The sequence below is a fragment of the Dromaius novaehollandiae genome, chromosome 20, assembly GCF_036370855.1.
Source record: "Dromaius novaehollandiae isolate bDroNov1 chromosome 20, bDroNov1.hap1, whole genome shotgun sequence".
NCBI lineage: Eukaryota > Metazoa > Chordata > Aves > Casuariiformes > Dromaiidae > Dromaius > Dromaius novaehollandiae.
In genome coordinates, this window is record NC_088117.1 from 2,106,422 (window position 1) to 2,124,859 (window position 18,438).

General features: G+C 41.8%; 1 protein-coding gene across 20 annotated transcripts in view; it reads right to left on the reverse strand.

Moving 5' to 3' along the window:
• The window catches only part of EXD3 (exonuclease 3'-5' domain containing 3), a 333,234-nt gene that overhangs the window by 232,434 nt on the left and 82,362 nt on the right, over positions 1–18,438 (reverse strand). For 12 of the 20 annotated variants that reach the window (XM_026106223.2, XM_064523551.1, XM_064523548.1 and 9 more), the window contains 3 exons: positions 6,168–6,232; positions 1,786–1,956; positions 346–513 (listed from right to left, as the gene is read on the reverse strand). In XM_026106223.2, coding sequence (XP_025962008.2) covers positions 346–513; positions 1,786–1,956; positions 6,168–6,232 — 404 coding nt within the window. Of the gene's footprint in view, positions 1–345; positions 514–1,785; positions 1,957–5,998; positions 6,054–6,167; positions 6,233–18,438 lie in introns of those variants that run through there. The other 8 variants (XM_026106225.2, XM_064523557.1, XM_064523555.1 and 5 more) reach the window with 5 other exon arrangements.

The following is an 18,438-nucleotide window of genomic DNA, read 5'->3' on the forward strand; positions in this document are numbered from 1 at the left end:
GCCTACTAAAATCCCTTTTCTTGCCAGGGCCAAGGAACACAAAAAAAGTGCACAACCATCCTCTTAAATTCTCCAAATTAAACCCTATTAACCCATTACGTTCAAAGGTCAAGAAAAGGGTGGAGGAAGGATTCACTGGCATTCTGCACTCAGCCATTAGAAAAAATGAGGTTGAAGACAGTCTACTCATGTACATCAGAAGGCCATGCTAAGCTGTACCATTCACAGTGTGCAGCTGCTGTGATGAAACGGAATTTACATTGAAATGCATCCAAAAATGGACACAGGCATTAATAGAGAACTAGAGAGCTAAGAAGGTAAATTTATTTGAAAGACATGACCCACCTCTTTGTAATCGCCCTTGTGATAAAGATGACTGACATGTCCAAGCAAATAGTTCCGGTCTGCTGTATGGAGCTGGTAAATGCTAATCAGAGGGTCAAGAAGATTAGCTGGGCACTGGGCTAGTATTCTGAATACACGGGCCTGCAGCTTCTTCAGCTTCATGCCAGACTTCAAAAAAAGAAAAAAAAATATCAAACACAGATTTAGTCAAGATGGCTACAATTCAATGGCAGTTGAAAATGCAGCTTGTTTAAACAGTGGAAGAGGCCAACTCCTTGGGAAGGGATTCTCCAATTTCCCCATGGAGTCTGCATGCAGAAATCAGAACAATATGATGCACATTTTTTTCACAGCATCCAATTTGAAAACATTAAACATTTGCGGGATAATTCTGGAAAAGGCATATGGTCTTGTAAAAGAGGCAAATATGAAACTGGAAAAATGCCCTCTTTTACTAACACAGCTATTTAAAAATTCTCCTGTCTAGTTCCCAGCTGAAAAATCTTTGAATCCACCAACTCCCCTCAACGCTGATCTCACCTATCACACGTAACAACTCAATTTTCATTCCCAGGCTTGCTCCTGGGTGCAGGAAGGTCACGAAAAGCAAAAGCATCATAGTAAGACGCAGAAATGCAAGTATTCATCACTGTGTTCCTACATGATCATTCTCTTAGGACGCAGGAATGTCAGTGCCAGTAGCACTTAACTGAAACATCACAGATACCGTACTGGCAGTGATCTTTGAGAGGTCAGTATCTAAAAAGAGCCATTTAGAAAAGTGGGAAATGAAACACCACAAATACAGAAGCACCTAACGGCTCAGAAGTAAAAGCACAGGAAAAGGGAAAATCTCACGAGGTCAGAATATAAGGCGGCATAAGGAATGGTAAACATTAGGGCATATAATCCGATGAACCAATGTTACAAAGCTAATCATTCAGCTGCTGAAAAGTCATACTGTTACCATTTTCTGCATTCTGAATGATAAAAGCTCCCGACCATATGGCAAGAGTTAAGCAATCGTACAGTAACTGGCTTCTATTTGCAGAACTGGAAGAATATGCAGAGTAGACCACTGCAACTGGTTTTATCCTGATGGCAGAGATGTCAGCTCCAGTGGGAAAGTCCAGGCAGGCAAAGACTGAAAGATCCATGCTCAAAGTGGTTTGATCTGGAAAGATGGAAATCCCAGCTTGGGAGGGGAAACAGAAAGGTACTGTGGCATCACAGCTTTTAATGTCATGTCATTTTTCAGGCCAGCATCACCAGATGACAGCATCACAGTAAGAATTTCACCACCAAGTCATATTGCATTCATATGAGACTACAGAAAAGACACTGGACTATGGAAAGAAGTGAAACTAGGAACACTTTAGGGACATTAAAATCAACTGCCCTTTCTTTTCTCCATGGTGTCTCTTGCTCTCTTTTTCTAACCTGTTGAACAGCAGGATGCTCTTTTATCCAAAGCTGCAACTCACTGGTGATGTGATACCCCAGGGAATGCCCTTTCCCCTTCCAATCACTGCTGTTCTCCAACATGTCCAGGAGTCCTGCCAGTGGGTCCTCCAGTCCTGCAAAGCCCCGCCTGATTTCTTCCTTGAGCTGCTGAGATACAAAAACACATTGTCATGTACAAAAAGATTAGTGAATCCTCCCTTCCCCCAACTGAACACAAAGCTTTATTTTTTTTAATTTAATCTATTCAGAGAGGTAACTGTTGCTATTCAGCCACCATCCGCGCCTCCAGTGACTTTTCATGTCATTACAGATTCCTTCATGGCTCACTGCACCTCAAACCCAATGGGAAAAGCAGCAATTGTCCACACTAATTATCCCATAAAGACAGAGAAGTTGTTCTGTGGGGCAGACAAAGGGGCTTGGGATTTGGGGGAGGGGAAGAAAAGAAGTGAACTGGAGAAAGAGGTGTTGTTAGGAAAATGGCAATAAAGGTAAACAGAGCTCAAAACCTACTTACCTTCTAACAGACCTACAAGTAATAAAGTAAATAAAACTACCTGCCCATTCTTGTAGCACCAGCTTTCATATTTGACCTTAAACCCACTTCAGCCACAAGGGCATAAACACTCTTCACCATAACAGAATATGTGGGAGTACTGGAATAGTTCTGATTTTGCATACAAGAATAAAAAGAATGAAGCAGAGCTGAAAACCCAGACTGCCATATTGTAAATCTATTCTCCTTTTCTCCAAACCTACCTGGGCAAGGTATCTGCTGTAGACTACCTGCTGCCACTGCGTGTCTGACACTGCACACCTCTGCAAAAGCGTAAGGCAGGGCTAAGAGGTTGGGAACATGGGAAAAACTCCACGCCGTAAATCTTAGGAATCCCAGGGCGATGTGTTTAGAAATGTGAAGGAATTGGACACTCACTTTGTGAATGTTAATAGGCTACTTACTACCCATCTGGTAGAAGTGATAAATTAGCAGTACTGAGCAATATCTTTATAATGTTTACATTAGAAGTAGTTTCCAAGGAGCTCGCAGGGTTGGCAGGGTGAACAAGTGGCATCCTTCAGTACCCACACAGGACCTTTCACCACATGGTACATGTACTGGCGTGGAGGAAGGCAAAAGCAGAGACAGAAAACAAGAAATCACTAAGAGCAGCTGCTCTCTTTCTTTTCTGGCTAAAAAGCAAAATCCAAAAGATGCTCATTCCTGCTCGCAGCCAGCACTTGTAATTTACTGTATATGACGGTCCCAGTTGCAGCTTCCAATGGAAACAACATAGTTTGAAGAATGACACGGAAGACAAAGAAAAATCTAGCGAAAGTTTGCCAGTGATTCTTCTTTTTTTATTCACCTAAAATTTACTGGAAGATGGTTATTTTCCATAGTCTTTCACGTTGGGAAAAAACCACAAAACATATCATTCATGACAGAAACTGCTTCTTTCTCACTAAATTATCAAATGCAGCATGAAAAAGCCAATGACTAACAAAGATGTGACTTTAGATAACAGTTTTCTCCCTCTTAAGTATTTTTCCCTGTGGCAAGAAATTGTGATGTTAAACACAGGGCTCCAACTTCACTGCAAGATTCAGCAGAAGGAACAGGCAAGCTCTTATCCAACCACAAATATCCAACACAAGAGCCAAAGGAAAACAAAGCAACTGGCCAAGTAAATTGCCCTGTGTATAAATGGCCTCCCTTCTTTCTCTTTTTCCCCAAAGCCCCACTTCAGCACATTTAGACCAAACGAGAGCTTTCGCTGCACAGCTCGTCTCCTCCTTCATCTGGAAACCGAATTTGGGCTTTGGCAGGATGTGTAGAGCGGACAACAAGCCTTGCGAGACTGCAAGCCTGTTTTCACACACAGAGTATCTCCGAACACTTATAGCACTGGCAAGAGCAGTAACAACATATCTCGAATGAGTTTTAATTTCAGATCATTTAGATTTTTTTAAAGCAGGGGGGAAAGCCTTCTTTAAAACTTCCTAGCAATCCAAAGGCTTCAGCTAATGGCATGTACTGTTCAAAAAAAACCAAACGAAAACAACAAACAAAAAACCCCACTGCTTGAGACATCTAAATCGGAGAGAAAAGTGTTGTGTTGCCTAGCTTATCCCTCTGTCAGTGTCATACTCTCCAAAGTATAATTGGCATTTCCATTCCAATCTATTCCCATGGCAGGGCTTACATGCTCCTGGGGGTTTTTCCAAAGCCTAACAGATCATGGGAGTAGGAATATTTTGCTGAGGCTCAAACTTCACACTCCTCCGTGCAGTTTTGGCTCCTTATTTCTAGCTAAAGTTCATACATTTGTCATCCCAAAGCTGTCTTTCCTATGCAGAAAATGGACAATTCTTAAAGTCATGTTGCAGGACCGGAGTCCTGCCACAGATACGAACCCTCCTTCTGCTCACGTTCACTGATTTGAGACAAAAGGGCACCAAACAATGGAAAGTGATTCACACCAGTTAATACATCGTATTCACTCACATCCACACAGTGAAGGGAAAGAAGGCTGCTGCCATTTAAATGTCAGTGGAGCAAGCCGAGCTGTATTTAAGTGAACTTCCTTTAGTTCCCATCACTGGAAGGCTAGAAACTGATTTACTTCGGACAGCAGCAGCACCACACACCTTGGAACAACTTCAGAGGAGTAGAGCAGCAGGTTTCCCTGCTTCAGTCATCAGAAGCGGCTGCAACTTCTGTGAGTGCATTGCACGTCTGAAGGATGGCAATGCTCTGAACAGTGGAGTAGTTCATCTCCGTGCTAGCATGGTGGGCACGTGTCAGCAACCATAGGGGACATCTGCGCTGTCCTCCCCACCTTAGAGCCAGCTGCTGCTACGCCATCACCCGGTGCCACTACATCCCTCTGCATCTCACTAAAGAGACCTTCCTCGTGGTCCAGAAATGCACCTTCCAGTTTCAAAAGCATGGATGGTTTTGTCCGCATGTGCAGCCATGCGCCCAACGAGGCCAAGCCTGCCCCACCGTGAAGCCACTGCGTGCACAGTCAGCGTGCCCTCCCTAAAATGATCAGCAGCTCCTGACAAGCCACCTGAAAACACGCATTTAACCGGGCTGACAGTCCCAGAAGCAAACAAACTGAATAAGCTAAGCCGCAAGCATGACTTGTGGGGATCCTCCAGCTTTTCCACCCTCAGCAAAAAAGCTGCGGTGCTCTCTGCCCGAGGATGCGCCTCTGTCTTTTTCAGAGTATTTTTCTTCACGATCCACACACATCCCAGTTTACACAGTATAGAGATTCTGATGATTATTCTTCCCTACTGTTGTTTTTGTGGAATTAACTGCCCTCGAGACCTAACAAATAATGTTTTTTGTCCAACTCTAACAAAACTTGAGAGAAAGCCCAAGGCTTCACAGTTGCTGAGCTCAAGTCTATGCTAGCAACTGGCCATTTGAAAGACACCTCATGCTGTGCTTCCAGTTGCCTGATTATTTGGGCTGGGAACCACAGACTATCAGTAATGGAAAGTCTACATGTGCCGGACAAGGACACTGTGACTAAACATTTCAGACACCTAGGATGGAGCACGCACACAACGGGACTCTGCCTCGCTAGCCATTTCACACAGTGTGTTGGATAATGCCCATGTGGCTACACCATGAGCAAGTTCTTGGGTCTTTCAGAAAAGAAAAAAAAAAAAAATTTCAGCTATTAACCTCCCTGTACAAGAGGGTGAAACATGAGTAACTCGACAGTAAGCCGATATGCCTAGTGTTTTTGTTAGTTTTCAAGCTCTCAAATTTAGATGAAGTATATTTTGCTCCCTATGAGAAATTCTCCACACAGAGCCCATAGGGGCCTGTATAAAAATATAATACTAATTTTAGTGAGGCAGTGTGAATTGCTTCCACTGCTCCAAGACAAAAACAAACCAAACAGAAAAGAGAGTAAAACGTCATGAACACAAAGGTCTCAATATCAATCCACTTGGCAAAGACTGCATTTCTATTGACTTCAACCCTCTCCTTATTTTGCTACTAGAAATACTCCTCGCCCCAAAGATATTCTGTCTAATGGATAAAAATGTGTTTAAAAGAAAACAAAAGCAACTTTGATTTATTTATTTTTTTTCCTGCAACTCAGCCCCTGTAAACTTCAGCTCTTTTATATGTGCCCCTTAACTGCTTCACGTCACACAGAGCTACCTTTTCTTTTCACAGCTCGCTGCAAAGGCGAAGGTCCTTCCCCTGTGCACTGGCACTGAAAGCAATCGTGAAGAATTGCAGGTCTGACCCACGGGCTCGGCGCCTGGACATGCTCTGCATGCAGTTAACAACTGCAGCGCGGAGGGGAGGTGCGACTGCCCAGCCTTACCTTCTTCATCTCTTTCTTTGTCCAGAGAAGCTGAAGGGTTTTCAGCAATAGCAGTGGGTCCTGGCCTGGAGGAAGGGGAAAGAGAGAGAGAGAAGGGGGAGAAAAAACAAAAACAAAACAGATTTATTGGCTCCGTACAGGCAGCCTAGACACACTGGTGCATTGTTTGGCTGAAGAGAAATCGGCTACTCCGTGCCGCTGTGTTTGAAACCACCACCCTTCCAACTGCCAGTCAGGATTAAAGCGCTAAAACCCCTTGCTCCGAAACCCTAGCATCATCCATGCACGGCTTTAACTAAACACCCACTGCCGCAGGAGCGCAAATCCTGAAAAGCTCTATCGGTGAATTTACAACTAAATCATGCCGCTGCCATGCATCAAATACATTTGCACCGGTCTCTCCCCCCATCTCCCCTTTTTAATATTAAAGCAAAATGGTCCTAGAAGAGTCAGCTTCTTGCACAGCTTAGAAGGGATTATCAGCATCCACTAATTTTTAGAGAAACAGCTCTAATGTGTTAACCTCCTTCCAACCTGTGGCTGGAAGACGCGAGTGGGTGAGTTTGTCTGCAAGACCAGCAGATGCCTGGCAACGGCGGGAGAGCCTCGGCGAGCGGGGCGGAAACGCCAGGCCACGGCGGCCAGCTACGCTGGCGCTCGATGCGATTCTGGCAAGACCGTGCTCGAGGAAGAAGGAAAGACGAAAGGTTGCTGTGATTAGGATCAAGCTTAAAAAAGCACAAATTGAATATTTCAGAAAACGGTTATTTGGAATTTTTTCCAAATTTTTGCCTGCTTAATTGAAAACTTACATGCCGCTGTTATTTTGTATCTACTATTACTCACCAAGCCAATAAAAACTATTTCTGAAACAAATGTTTCTGCATATTTAATTTTTAAGGCAATAATGTTTTTACTTATCTGGTTCTATTTAATTCTTGATCATTTACTTAAACTTTTCGGAATATTTTGAGCAGAAATCTGTGGCATGAACAGTTTAAATGTGAAGACAGTTTAAAAATCTGAAAGAATTCTCAAAGAAACGTTCCTCATACATTTTACGTGTCTCCTGTTATATTTTCATAAGGCCAAAAGAAAAACGTTAACCTGAAAAAGAAACATCCTTTAAATAACCTTCTGCACTCTACAGTTCCTAAACAGATGATATGGAAATGGCAGGTTTCTCACTTATTACTCTGTATCTCACTTCATATTTTGGGTCACAAAAAGTTACTTCAAGTGTGAAAAGCTCAGCCTTATCGAGCTAAGCTCTGAAGCCCAGTATTTATAAAATATTTTAAGTAGCAAGCTGATTACTGCTTGAGCCAGGGGAATGACACTATCCCCATTACCTAGTAACCTCTGGGAAACAGGTCAAACTAAAAATGCCACATTTACTATTCATAAGATAATAATTTCTTATCTCTGGCTTTTCTGAAAACTTGAGCTCTCCAAAAAAACTGTCTGTCCTCAGCTACTGGCTCTCCTTGGAAAGAGAAAAGTCTTTTTACAACAAAACAACAAAAAAATCCCCACTCCCCACCAAATTAGCAACTAACAGTCAAATTCAGCCCGTGTGTGTGTGCATGCATATATACACTTGGCCTGACTCCCAAAGAAATTTATACACATGCAGGAAAAAAAAAATAATAAAAAAAGAAACAGAATGCAACCCAGTGTGTAACTAAATACACTGTAAATCCGAACCGCAATTAATGCAGCGAACAATCTGGAATACAGGAAATGAGAGCAGTTAGGGAAGCAGTGTTTCAGCTCAGATGCAGCCAATAATTCGACTTGTTATAAAAAGCTTTTGCAACCTGAATCAACTACTCAAGCCCTTTGCTTAGGTGATATTCTCCCTACTGAACTGCCCGGTAACTGAAGATAATCTCACCGTTATTTCAATACACAGAAGCATGAAAACTGTCTCTCCAGTCCATTTTAAATGACTCAGTATGTTGCTGGCATAGCAGCGTGCAAGCACAGGCAGATATAAATCAACACCTTTTCCCCCTCATCCCCCAAAAATAAGGTAATCAAGGGGTGGGTAAAAGGCATTTGATATGGAGTGCAACTAGGCAGCATCTTCTGGGATGACCTGAGGAAAAGGCAACCTGTTTTGCTCCCTTTCCTGTCTGTGTTGAAGGAGGAAGCAACTCCCTTGATTCTCCAGAACAAGGATAAAACGAGGAGAGACTACTGAAATAGCAACTGCTTCGCATTAGCATCAGCAACAGTTCCAGTTCCTTCTTTACCTTGCAAAACCGAAGGGTGAAATGCAGTCAAAGGCTTAACAACAAAACAACCAGTAGCTAGAGCAGATACTTCTAGAGCAAAACACAAATGAGAGTGCAAAGCAACATTATTCTTTTGCCTCATCCCACCAAAATGGAAAAAATGCTGAAGTTCATACTGGATCTTGAATTACTGTATCTAGCTACTCTCCACCTAAGAAAAAAGATAAAAATGTGAAGTTTGACATCTCTTTGCCTACTAAAAGAAATGAAGAATTCATCTGTTCTTCCTCAATCAAAACTGCTTTGGAGGACCAGTCTCTCCTTGGTCTTCCTGGCACCCCTAAGAAATAAAAGTTACTGTCTTTGGTAGGAACGCTGAAGCAGTAACACTACTGTTACGTTCCCAGCTAGAGCACCAGCTATGAGCCTGCTCACCCACATCTGAGAAAGACCAAGCAGCAGCAGGAAACTAATGCCAAGACGTCCAAGCAGAAAGGACAGGACCTTACGAGGAGTCTCCAAGCCTTCCAGAACGAATCTGGAGAGCAGATGATTGCTCAATGTAAGAGGGAGAGAGGAAGAAATACAAGGGAAGAAAGAACAAAGCAAAGCGACTGCAAGCCAGTCCTAACTAAACCACAAATACATCTGGGCTCAAATCAGGAGACAGAAGACTCTAAATATCAGAATGAGAAAATCCTGGAATAGTCTCCAGCCAAAGCAATAACAGTAAGAAACAGCAATTGCTAAGATAAAGCTTGCTACACGTATCGACGGGCTACAGAACATATGCAGACACGTCTGCAACAGCAAGGGATAGGTCATGAAGACCAGAAAAATTCCTTCGCACTCCACACATCAAGAACACACAGAATCTTTACTTTTAAAGAAAAGTTCAATTCTGCAGAGACTCTTACATGCCAAAGAGATACCAAAGTATCAGCAAATGGGTCACTCAAGGCCTGCATGAGCAAAACAACAAAACGAGGATGAGGCCACACAAAGTAGAGTAATAATCCAGGGTCTCAGATGCCGCCCCTCTTTGCTCTCAGCTATTCATCCCTGAAGAGCAGCAGAAGCATGGCCAGGTCTACCACGCTCCAAGTCAAAGTCTGAGAAGCGTCCCCAGCAGCCTCAGCTCCTAGATCAAGCTCAAAGAGAACTTGCTTAGTCTGATACTGATCTGCCCTTTCCTTCACAGCTCCAAAAGAGGGTTGTAGACCATAAAAGAGCTAACAAAACTTCACTAAAATAAGATTATAGCACCAGACATCTCAGAGAGACATCTCTGCAGCCACTCTGTAAAGGCAAATGAACTAGATATCTTCATCCAACAGTTTCTCCAAATACATTCCTGTTTTAAAAATTTTGACAGTAACCTGTTTGCTTTCTGCATTTTTGATTATGAAAACAAATTTTCCCCACCCTGAATCTGGTAACAAAAGTGGGGAAGATGGTAAATCAAATCTTTTCCAGTTCTCAATATCTGTGGTTACATTTCAAAACCATATAAACCACAAGGCTTATATTTTTGAGTTAGAAAAGTGTCTTTGAGGAAAGCCATAAACTTCGTCCTGCTCATTCTCTTTCTTCCTTTGTGCACAGATCACTCGAAACCTGCTGCGATCAGAACAGAAGTGGTGCCTGCAGGCTGGGGAGGTAAAGCAGTGGTTTTGGTATGATGTCCTTGCAAAATTCTCCTGCACTATTCACCGATTCTGCCGAAACGCACTGCCAACGGAAACTGCCACTTTCTGACTGAGGCTACTTGTGTGTCTTGCATGGGGAAAGTGAGACAAACCCCAAAGGAGGAATTTACCAATGAAAAAATCTCTCAACACTTTTTCTTTGTGTCAAAAGCCATTAAACGTCCCACAGCTTGAGACCTGGAAGAGTTATGGTCAACCAAAAGTTACAGAACGTAAAAAAAAAAAGAAGATAACATGACTCAAACACAGGATCGCATCAACTAAATGGTCAACTACAGCTGAAATTCAAGGATGAAAGAGGCCAAGAACGATAACATTTAAGCCTTCTTTAGGTGAAGACAGCTTATATCTCTGCCTTGCAAATTAACAAAATTTTAATAAATATTTAATGGAATACATAGCAAGAAATATGCAACAAGTACAAGCCACCCAGTAAATAATCGCTGAATTTTAACTATTTTTTCTTTTTCCTCCTTCCCTCCCATAAATCCCCCAAATCTGTCCTCTGTGAAAACTGCTGTTCACCTGAACAAGCATTTGAGATATTTTTCTGACAGGAAAATAAAGGTCCCAGACACTTCAATGTCACCATATCTGTAGCTAGCACATTTGCACTTCAGAATTAAAATATATGGACAATCTACTCCTGGGCAACCTGCTCCAGCTCACCCTGATGGAGCAGGGGGTTGCACCTGATGATCTTCTGGGGTCCCTGCCAACCTCAACTGTTTTGTGATTCATTCTGTGATATAAATGTATAGGCAATATACATCTGAAGGCAGGGGGGAGCAGAGCTATTCAGCAGTCAAACTCATGTTTCAACAACAGATGGGTACACCCAAAGCTGTGTACTTCAAAATGCTGTGATTACATCTGAAACCCATCAAGAGGTACACTAAGTGGATCACAGATTAATCAAAGACTTGTATCCAAATCTACTTTCTCAAAAGTTTTTCTGAAAAAGTCTTGTATTTCACACCAAAGGTGTGCTAAATTTACAGAAGAGACGGCTGTTAGGGATCAGAAATATCATCACTTGAATGATGCAAAATATGAACAGATACATTTTCTGGTGACAAATTTTGAAACTGAGTGGTTAACTTAACTAAAAAGATAAAAATAAATCCTCTATAGGAAGTCATAGAATTTTACACCTTCTAAGTTTGTTTTCTTTTTTTTTTTTTTTGCTGTGCCTGCTTTTAATGAGTACACTTAAAAATAAGTTCCAGCCATGTTTAAATATTTTTGATCTGAGAAAAGATTCCATACAGAATTTCTCCTGTCAATGTGAATTATACACCTCTCTCTTCACAATTATACCTTCAAACCTACAATAAATGCATGTCATGCAAGTGAAGTGACATTTAAAATACACAAGAACAAATTTGGAATATACAGGTGTTACATTCTACAGTATGCATCGTGAAACTCTGGCTTGTAATTTCACACAAAAACTCACTACAAGTGAAGTGGATACAAGGAGGACACAAAAGAAGTGCTGTACTAACTGCTATATTATTTTAAAATAAACAGAAAGACTTCAGGAAAAGTATGTATACATGAGTATGTGGATATCAGGTATCAGAGCACGGGAGTGCCATTTACCTTCTGCTTTGTAGGAAGCCTTTTCTATAATTTGATTTTATTTGGATTTATTCCAGAGTCTGGGGAGAGAAAACTAACATGCTGAATAACCAGCGGTGTGGGTAAAGATATCATACATACTAGAATTCACTGTCACCTGTCAAAACAGATTGAGAAGGATTTCATCACTTTTTTTAAAGTTAGGAGGATGGTATCACAAAACTGTTGGGTCCTGTCACAACATCCCTGTCTTGTGCTGAAGACTCACCATTCAAGAGATGTTTAATGCTGTCAGCAGCGTGAGCAGGAGACAAGGTCTCTGACAAATCCAGGAGCTAAATCAGGAAGTGGCTTTGAAAACTGTTAGAAATCCAATGACAGAAACCACCCACTGCCCCCGAGCACCCTCATGAAACACATTCCCAAAAGCTGGGAACTTTGTGGAACTTTGGGCTTTTTACTGTTCCTTTTGGAAAAAGTCTTGTATTTCAGTACTAGGTATATCCAATTAGAAATCTCGTGGCAAAGCCATAGCCCTTCCTTGGTTTCAGAGGAAAGGAACAGAGAAAAATCAGTGCATCAGAATCTGCAGAAGACCCAGGCAGAACTCAGTTTCCTAATACTGAGCTGATCAGGACTTAAAAGGTACAACACTGAGAAGGGGGTTTCTCAGTATTACTGTTCCATCCCCTGTGTACCAATCCATTCTGCACTTATTATTAAGAACATGTGTTCTAAATGACATTTAATGGGATAGCCATAATTTGCCCATATTTTTCCAAACAGTGCCAAAGATCGTATTTCCTACTTTATCCACAATGAAATGCAACCTCTGCTTATTTTGCATTCATGCTGATACAAGAGCACAGCTAAGACAGCCACTGCTTTCTGCAACTCTAGTGTCATTTTTTTGAGTGTGCTCATTCAATTCACTTTCTTGAATATAAAAGTCACAAAGAGTTTTGCTGAATAGACACAGCACTTTAACGAGCAAGTTATAACCGGGGATGAGGAGAAGAGGTAAATAAAAATGTAGTTTTGCCCAGTATGAAGTCTCCCTATAAAGAATCAAAACCCAAACAACTCAAGAAGCAACCAAGAAGGCACAGCTCCAAACTACAGATAAACCCTGTTAACAAGATTAGGACCAAAGGAATGGCAGCGCCTACCACACAACTGCTGTGTTTGCACTCTATTCCCTTTATACATCCATGCCCACAAAACAGATGTTGCTTCAGTGAGGTCTGGAAGCCTTTATCAGCCATAGCTGCTGGGCTGACCCATATTCCTCATGTTTAAGTGAATATCTGCGGGTGCTGTTGAAGCACCTGGGGGCCCAATGCCCACAAGACTTCTTCCAAAACTAAATCTCAACAAACACACTCTTAGAGAGTGCAAAGCAAGTATGGGTCTGTGCAGAAAATGCACTCTGGGAACCCTATGGACAGGTAAAAAAGCCTTCCTGGAAACCACTTCTGGAAATTTTTCTTCTGTAAATTGCTTTTCCCCACCCAGAGGGAGGGAAGGCTGTCTCAGCTTTTGGAGTCAGGTTTTACAGGAGAGACTGCAAGACTGACAGAGAGGACTGCATAAAGCTCTTCTCTCTAGCCCAGCATTCAAGCACATGGTACCTCAGTGTCCCTGGCTCAAACAAGAGCCACCATCATGGAGGCAGCAGAGAACTCCCCATCGACGATCTACGGAGACTCCGTATCACGTTCAGCTCCGATCTAGAAGTTCACCTGAACTGAGGGAGCCTATGACTCTTAGACACTTTGTCACTACAGAATCTGCTGTTTTGAGAGATTGATTTTTTCAGGAGTATCACTCCCATTCCAGGAACACCACGACAAGGACAAACTTCTGGCGTATCCTTCTCCACTCGTGTGGTCACTCTTCAATGAAATCAGCACTGCTTTGGAGACTGGCAAGTTTTGCACTTACAAGTGGAAGGAAGAATAACTTATTCACAACATTTCATGAAAGAAAGAGGAAAAGAGATGGCTCATCCTCAGTGAGGTTTTCTACTGAGCTCAGAATATTCTACAGCACATAACACAGCAGTTGCATGGAATATATTAAAGAGTTAATCATACTGTTAGACAACTTTAGAGAAATCTCCAAATTCACCTAAACCGTTACAGAGTAGTAACATGAAGTGGCATCCAGGCACGTTCATTTAGCATCTGCCCCGAGCTAGACAGCAGAGACTTTCTTCACACTCAAGGGGAAAAAAAAAAAAAAAAAAAAAACAGGCATGTTAGAGTGCAACTTGTCTGATCAAATGACTATTCCTATTTCAGGATGTACCTGCACCGAGGAGGGGGGTCGATGGCTCTGACAATTTCTCATCGCTGATTCTGTGTCTTAGGAGAAACTGATTTTTCCAGGAATAATACCACTTCATTTCCAAGAATACTATGACTAAGGGCTAAGCACTCGGTGATTCATCTGAATCTCCACTGACTGTACTGATGAGATTTCCATTAAGACTAAAAGCAGCCCAGAGTTATTAGCTCACGAGGAAACGTCTACAGCACCAGTGTCTGTCTGCAGACCGGCAGAGGAATGCTGCCCTGAGAGCCGGATCAGTTCGAACGGTAATTATACCCCACCACCGAACTCTCCAGTGCAAAATTTACAGAAGGATCAGATGTCACAAAACTATTTCATTTCCAAAGCAATAAACTGCTTTTCTTTAAGCACAATTTTCAGAGCTCCAAAGCTCACTCACCATACCCAGTTACCATCTCTTAAATTTGTCTCCCGCAAAAGACAAACATGCTTTTTAATGCCTAACTATGTCGGTTTAACCAGATTCAAACAATAAGGAAATGAAGTAACAGCATGGAGAGGGTCCTTCTTTAAAAGGTATGTCTGGTTCGCTTCAGCCTTTGGCTTAGTTTCCAATTTTAGTTACAACTTTCTAATCAAAAGGGCTTTTGAACTCCACCGCCCAGACTGCTTCAGATCTTGAAGGGAAGTAACCACACACACAGTTACCGCAGTCTTAAAACCCCCCCACATCACACACCTCCCCTGTAATTTTAACATTAAAGATTTAGCCTTTTGGGAGGTCTGGGAGTCTAGATCCCACTGAAGGAAAAGCATTCATTACTTGTTCCTCCAAGTCTTCATTCACACATTCAGATTCACCTTCTGCACTAGCATACCCGTTGGAGCTACCTCCACCTTCAGCCAGGAGAAAGCAACAAAAGCAGGTGAGTTCCTGGTCTGTAATCACCTGCTGAGCAGCATCACTTCATTTTCAATAGTCAGAATCCTCATCTAACTACAGTTCTTACTTCTCAGCTTGTCACCAGCTGTGACTGTTCCTGACACATTGCTCCCAGCCCTGCTCCCTTCCCACTCCGGCCTTCCCGTTAGGCAACTGTCATTGCCCATCTGCTGCAGGTGAGGATTTCTACAGCCATGGCCCATGGACCACAGCTGGGCCTTCCCTGCTGTCCTGCTAGGCTCATTACTGAAAGGTGTTGGTGTCACCAAACGCACTACCACAACATGGTCCATGGTCTATTTAGAACTGCACAATCAATTTATGGGTTTCGTTCACTAGCTAGCTGAACTGAAATTAAGTCAGGTCGACCCATAACAATTTCCCCCACTCCAGTCTTCTCCTTGTATCAAAAACATGGGGGGGGAAGCTCATGAGATGTTTGTTTCAACTCAGCAGGAAACATTTTGCTTGATTTGGGGCAGAGAGGGAGAATGGGGGTTGGCATCTACCAGCTTGTCTTCTGGTGCCACCTGATTAAATAAAAGCATCTAAGTAATGTAATTACGTAATTTGGATGTAAGATAGGGAAGTATGGGTTGGCTGTACCTGCATTGTAGTCTGATTTTGATATACTGTACGAATGTGATAACATGCAGCGCAATATCACAGGGTTGGCACTACTTTTATTTTCTCCAATATCCGTTTAGGAGTTTAGCACAAAGGCATCCTACCAACCCATTCAATAATGATTTCATGTTTGTCACTTGATTTTCTTGGAGAAACGCTGGAGTGCCTCAGGAGCCATTAACTGAACCCATCTCTTCTGGGCATCAGAATATTCTGCTAGAGTTGGCTCTACACTGCTGACCAGTTCATAGTCATGGAAAAGTCAAAATTTAGAGACCAAACAGAAATACAGTGGAGAATGAGCTGCAAAAGCAGAACACTGAAAAAGAGAAATTACCATGTCAGAGAGAGGAAAAAGGAAATGAGTAAAGGGAGTAGAATAAAACTGGGAAAGAGAGAGACCACACCAGTAAAAGTGGATTGGACAAGGGGTGTAGATGTGTGTATATATATATACACACACACACACACACATATATAAGGAGAGAGAGAATAGATAGGTTCTTTAAAGAACACACCACTTTTGAAAGCAAAACAAGTACTTCTAGAAAAAGAATCCTTTCTTCCTCAATGGTAGTAAAAGTCGTTCTTTCACTAACAGCAAAATATATTCCTTCCATTCTGAGAAATTCAAGTTATGAAAATATAATAGGAAACCTCATAATTTTGCAAACACATGCTCTATTTCTCAGTGAGTCAGAAGTTCACATTCTTCTAAGGCAACCTCCCAACTGCAAACAATCCCCACACTTCAAGTAAAGGAATAATACAGCACACATATGCTTCTTATAAAACAATCCTTACAAATAACCATGGGTTGTGTTTCCATAATGGCTAAAATTCATTTTTTTCCTTCCAAAAACACGAATCAGACAAAATGCACTCTCATTACAATAAAAGGCTTGCTTGTCTTGGCAGAACAGTCAATAATATTTTCCTCTTATTTTATTAGCATTTCTTTTTTAATCAGTGAAGGGAAAAGCAGGTTACTTACCAAAAAGCTCAGTTTAAGGCAAGCAGGTTCAATGCACCTTCACCCCTGCATACACATATACCTTCTTACTCCAGACCAGGTCCTTTCTGCCCTCCCCATGTCAGCCCTGAAAGTACACTCACATTTTCTCACCAATTTAATGCATAGAGACATCTGAAATAAAGGCTGACAAAAACAAACAATAAACCCCCCAAAACTAGGTATTGCAAATGGCATGTGAGCAAAAGATGTCCTTCAGAAAGACAAGAAGATGCAATGAAATGATAGTCACGCGGCACTGGAACTGGTGTCAACCAGAGAAATAAAAGTGAAGCATAATAGAAAAGTTACCCTGTTCTGGGAAGACCCTAGCACTAGTGCAGCTGTGCTGGCAAAGAGGACCCGCTCTATACACCCATGCGACAGAGGAGAGCACCTTACCCCATCACAGCGAACACGCGTGCCGATCTTCACCTTGAACAGAAGGCACGTTCGGAAATACACCCTGGCTTTGCAAGGAGAAGCGCAACTATTTTTACCTAAAGTAGGCAATTCTAAAAATGGTACTAAAAATTTGCTTTCGAGGCAAGTAGTGAAATCTAAATTAATAAAAGCCTAAAAAACCCATAACTCTTAACCTTTTCAATGGAACTGGCAATACTTTAATGGTTTCCTCATCTGTTACATGAACTATGACCTCAACCTCAAGGGCCATTAAGCACAGAGATGACAATACAGTCCCTGATGTGGAAAGACACTGACTTTCTGACTAATGGAAGTTACGGCACACGCTGGAGGAAAGGGTACCTGTGCATTTCCCTTCTGATTTTTAATACCCTCTCCTAACGTATTCACCATCAGCCATGGTCAAAGAGGACACACTGAGCTGGGTGGACTCCTGCCCTGCTAAACTCACAGTTCCTGCATTTTAAGTCCATTTCAGTTAAAACATCAGTTTCTTCATAAAATATTTTTTCTCCCCAAAATTCAGCAAAGTTATTTCTACTCATTTTTAGCCATCAGCTTCATACATTTTTTTCAGTGATACATAGAAATATTTTCTTTTTCTTATAAAAAGGAGGGAAGGGTGAGGAGTGAGTCATCATACTCCTGGAAGCACTCATTAAACTCCGAGCTGTGGATGTAGCCACTTATCACATCTAATTGCTGGAAGTGTTTGGTGCTCTGTCTTATCACACCTCATCAAGCCTGCTAGTCTAAGAGCAGAGGAGACCTGTCATAATGCCAGCATATAAGTGAATGTCTCTATATTAAGTTAATAAGTTTCACGGAAATGAAAACTCAAGGGGAAAAAAAATTCTGGAAAACCAATTGTTCCTGTCAAATCCATAAATCCTGTCCCCCCCCCCCCCCCCCCAAAAAAAAAAAAAAAAAAAAAAAAAACCTGATATTGCCCAGGGTAAAAAGGGCAACTTTTTATATATTCCAGTAACTTTTTGCTAGTTAGTGCTGAGAATATCATTGGCAGGGGACAACAGCAGTTTGGTAGACCAAACTATAACTTAAGAAAAAAGTATCTGATGCTTAGTACTATCATAAAGCTTTAAAATTTTTTTTCTCCTCCTCCAGACATCTCTGGAAATCCCCAAGTTCTAAAACTAATAGCTTTTAACTGTCTCCCCTAGCAGCTCAGTAAAACAAGCTATCAATACTAAAAGGTCCTAGTACATGTTTTGAAGCCTACCAACCTTCTTTTAAAACAGTAACATTTGTTTGATTCTTGTTTAAATGTCATACCCATTTCTCTTTCCGGTCAGTTCCTCACTTCTACCTAAGAAGTACAGCAGACACCAAATCTGAGCCAGAATCTCTCCTTTTCTGAGGCAGATGTGTACGCTCACACCGCTGCACTTCCCTGGTATGGACAGGCAATCACGGC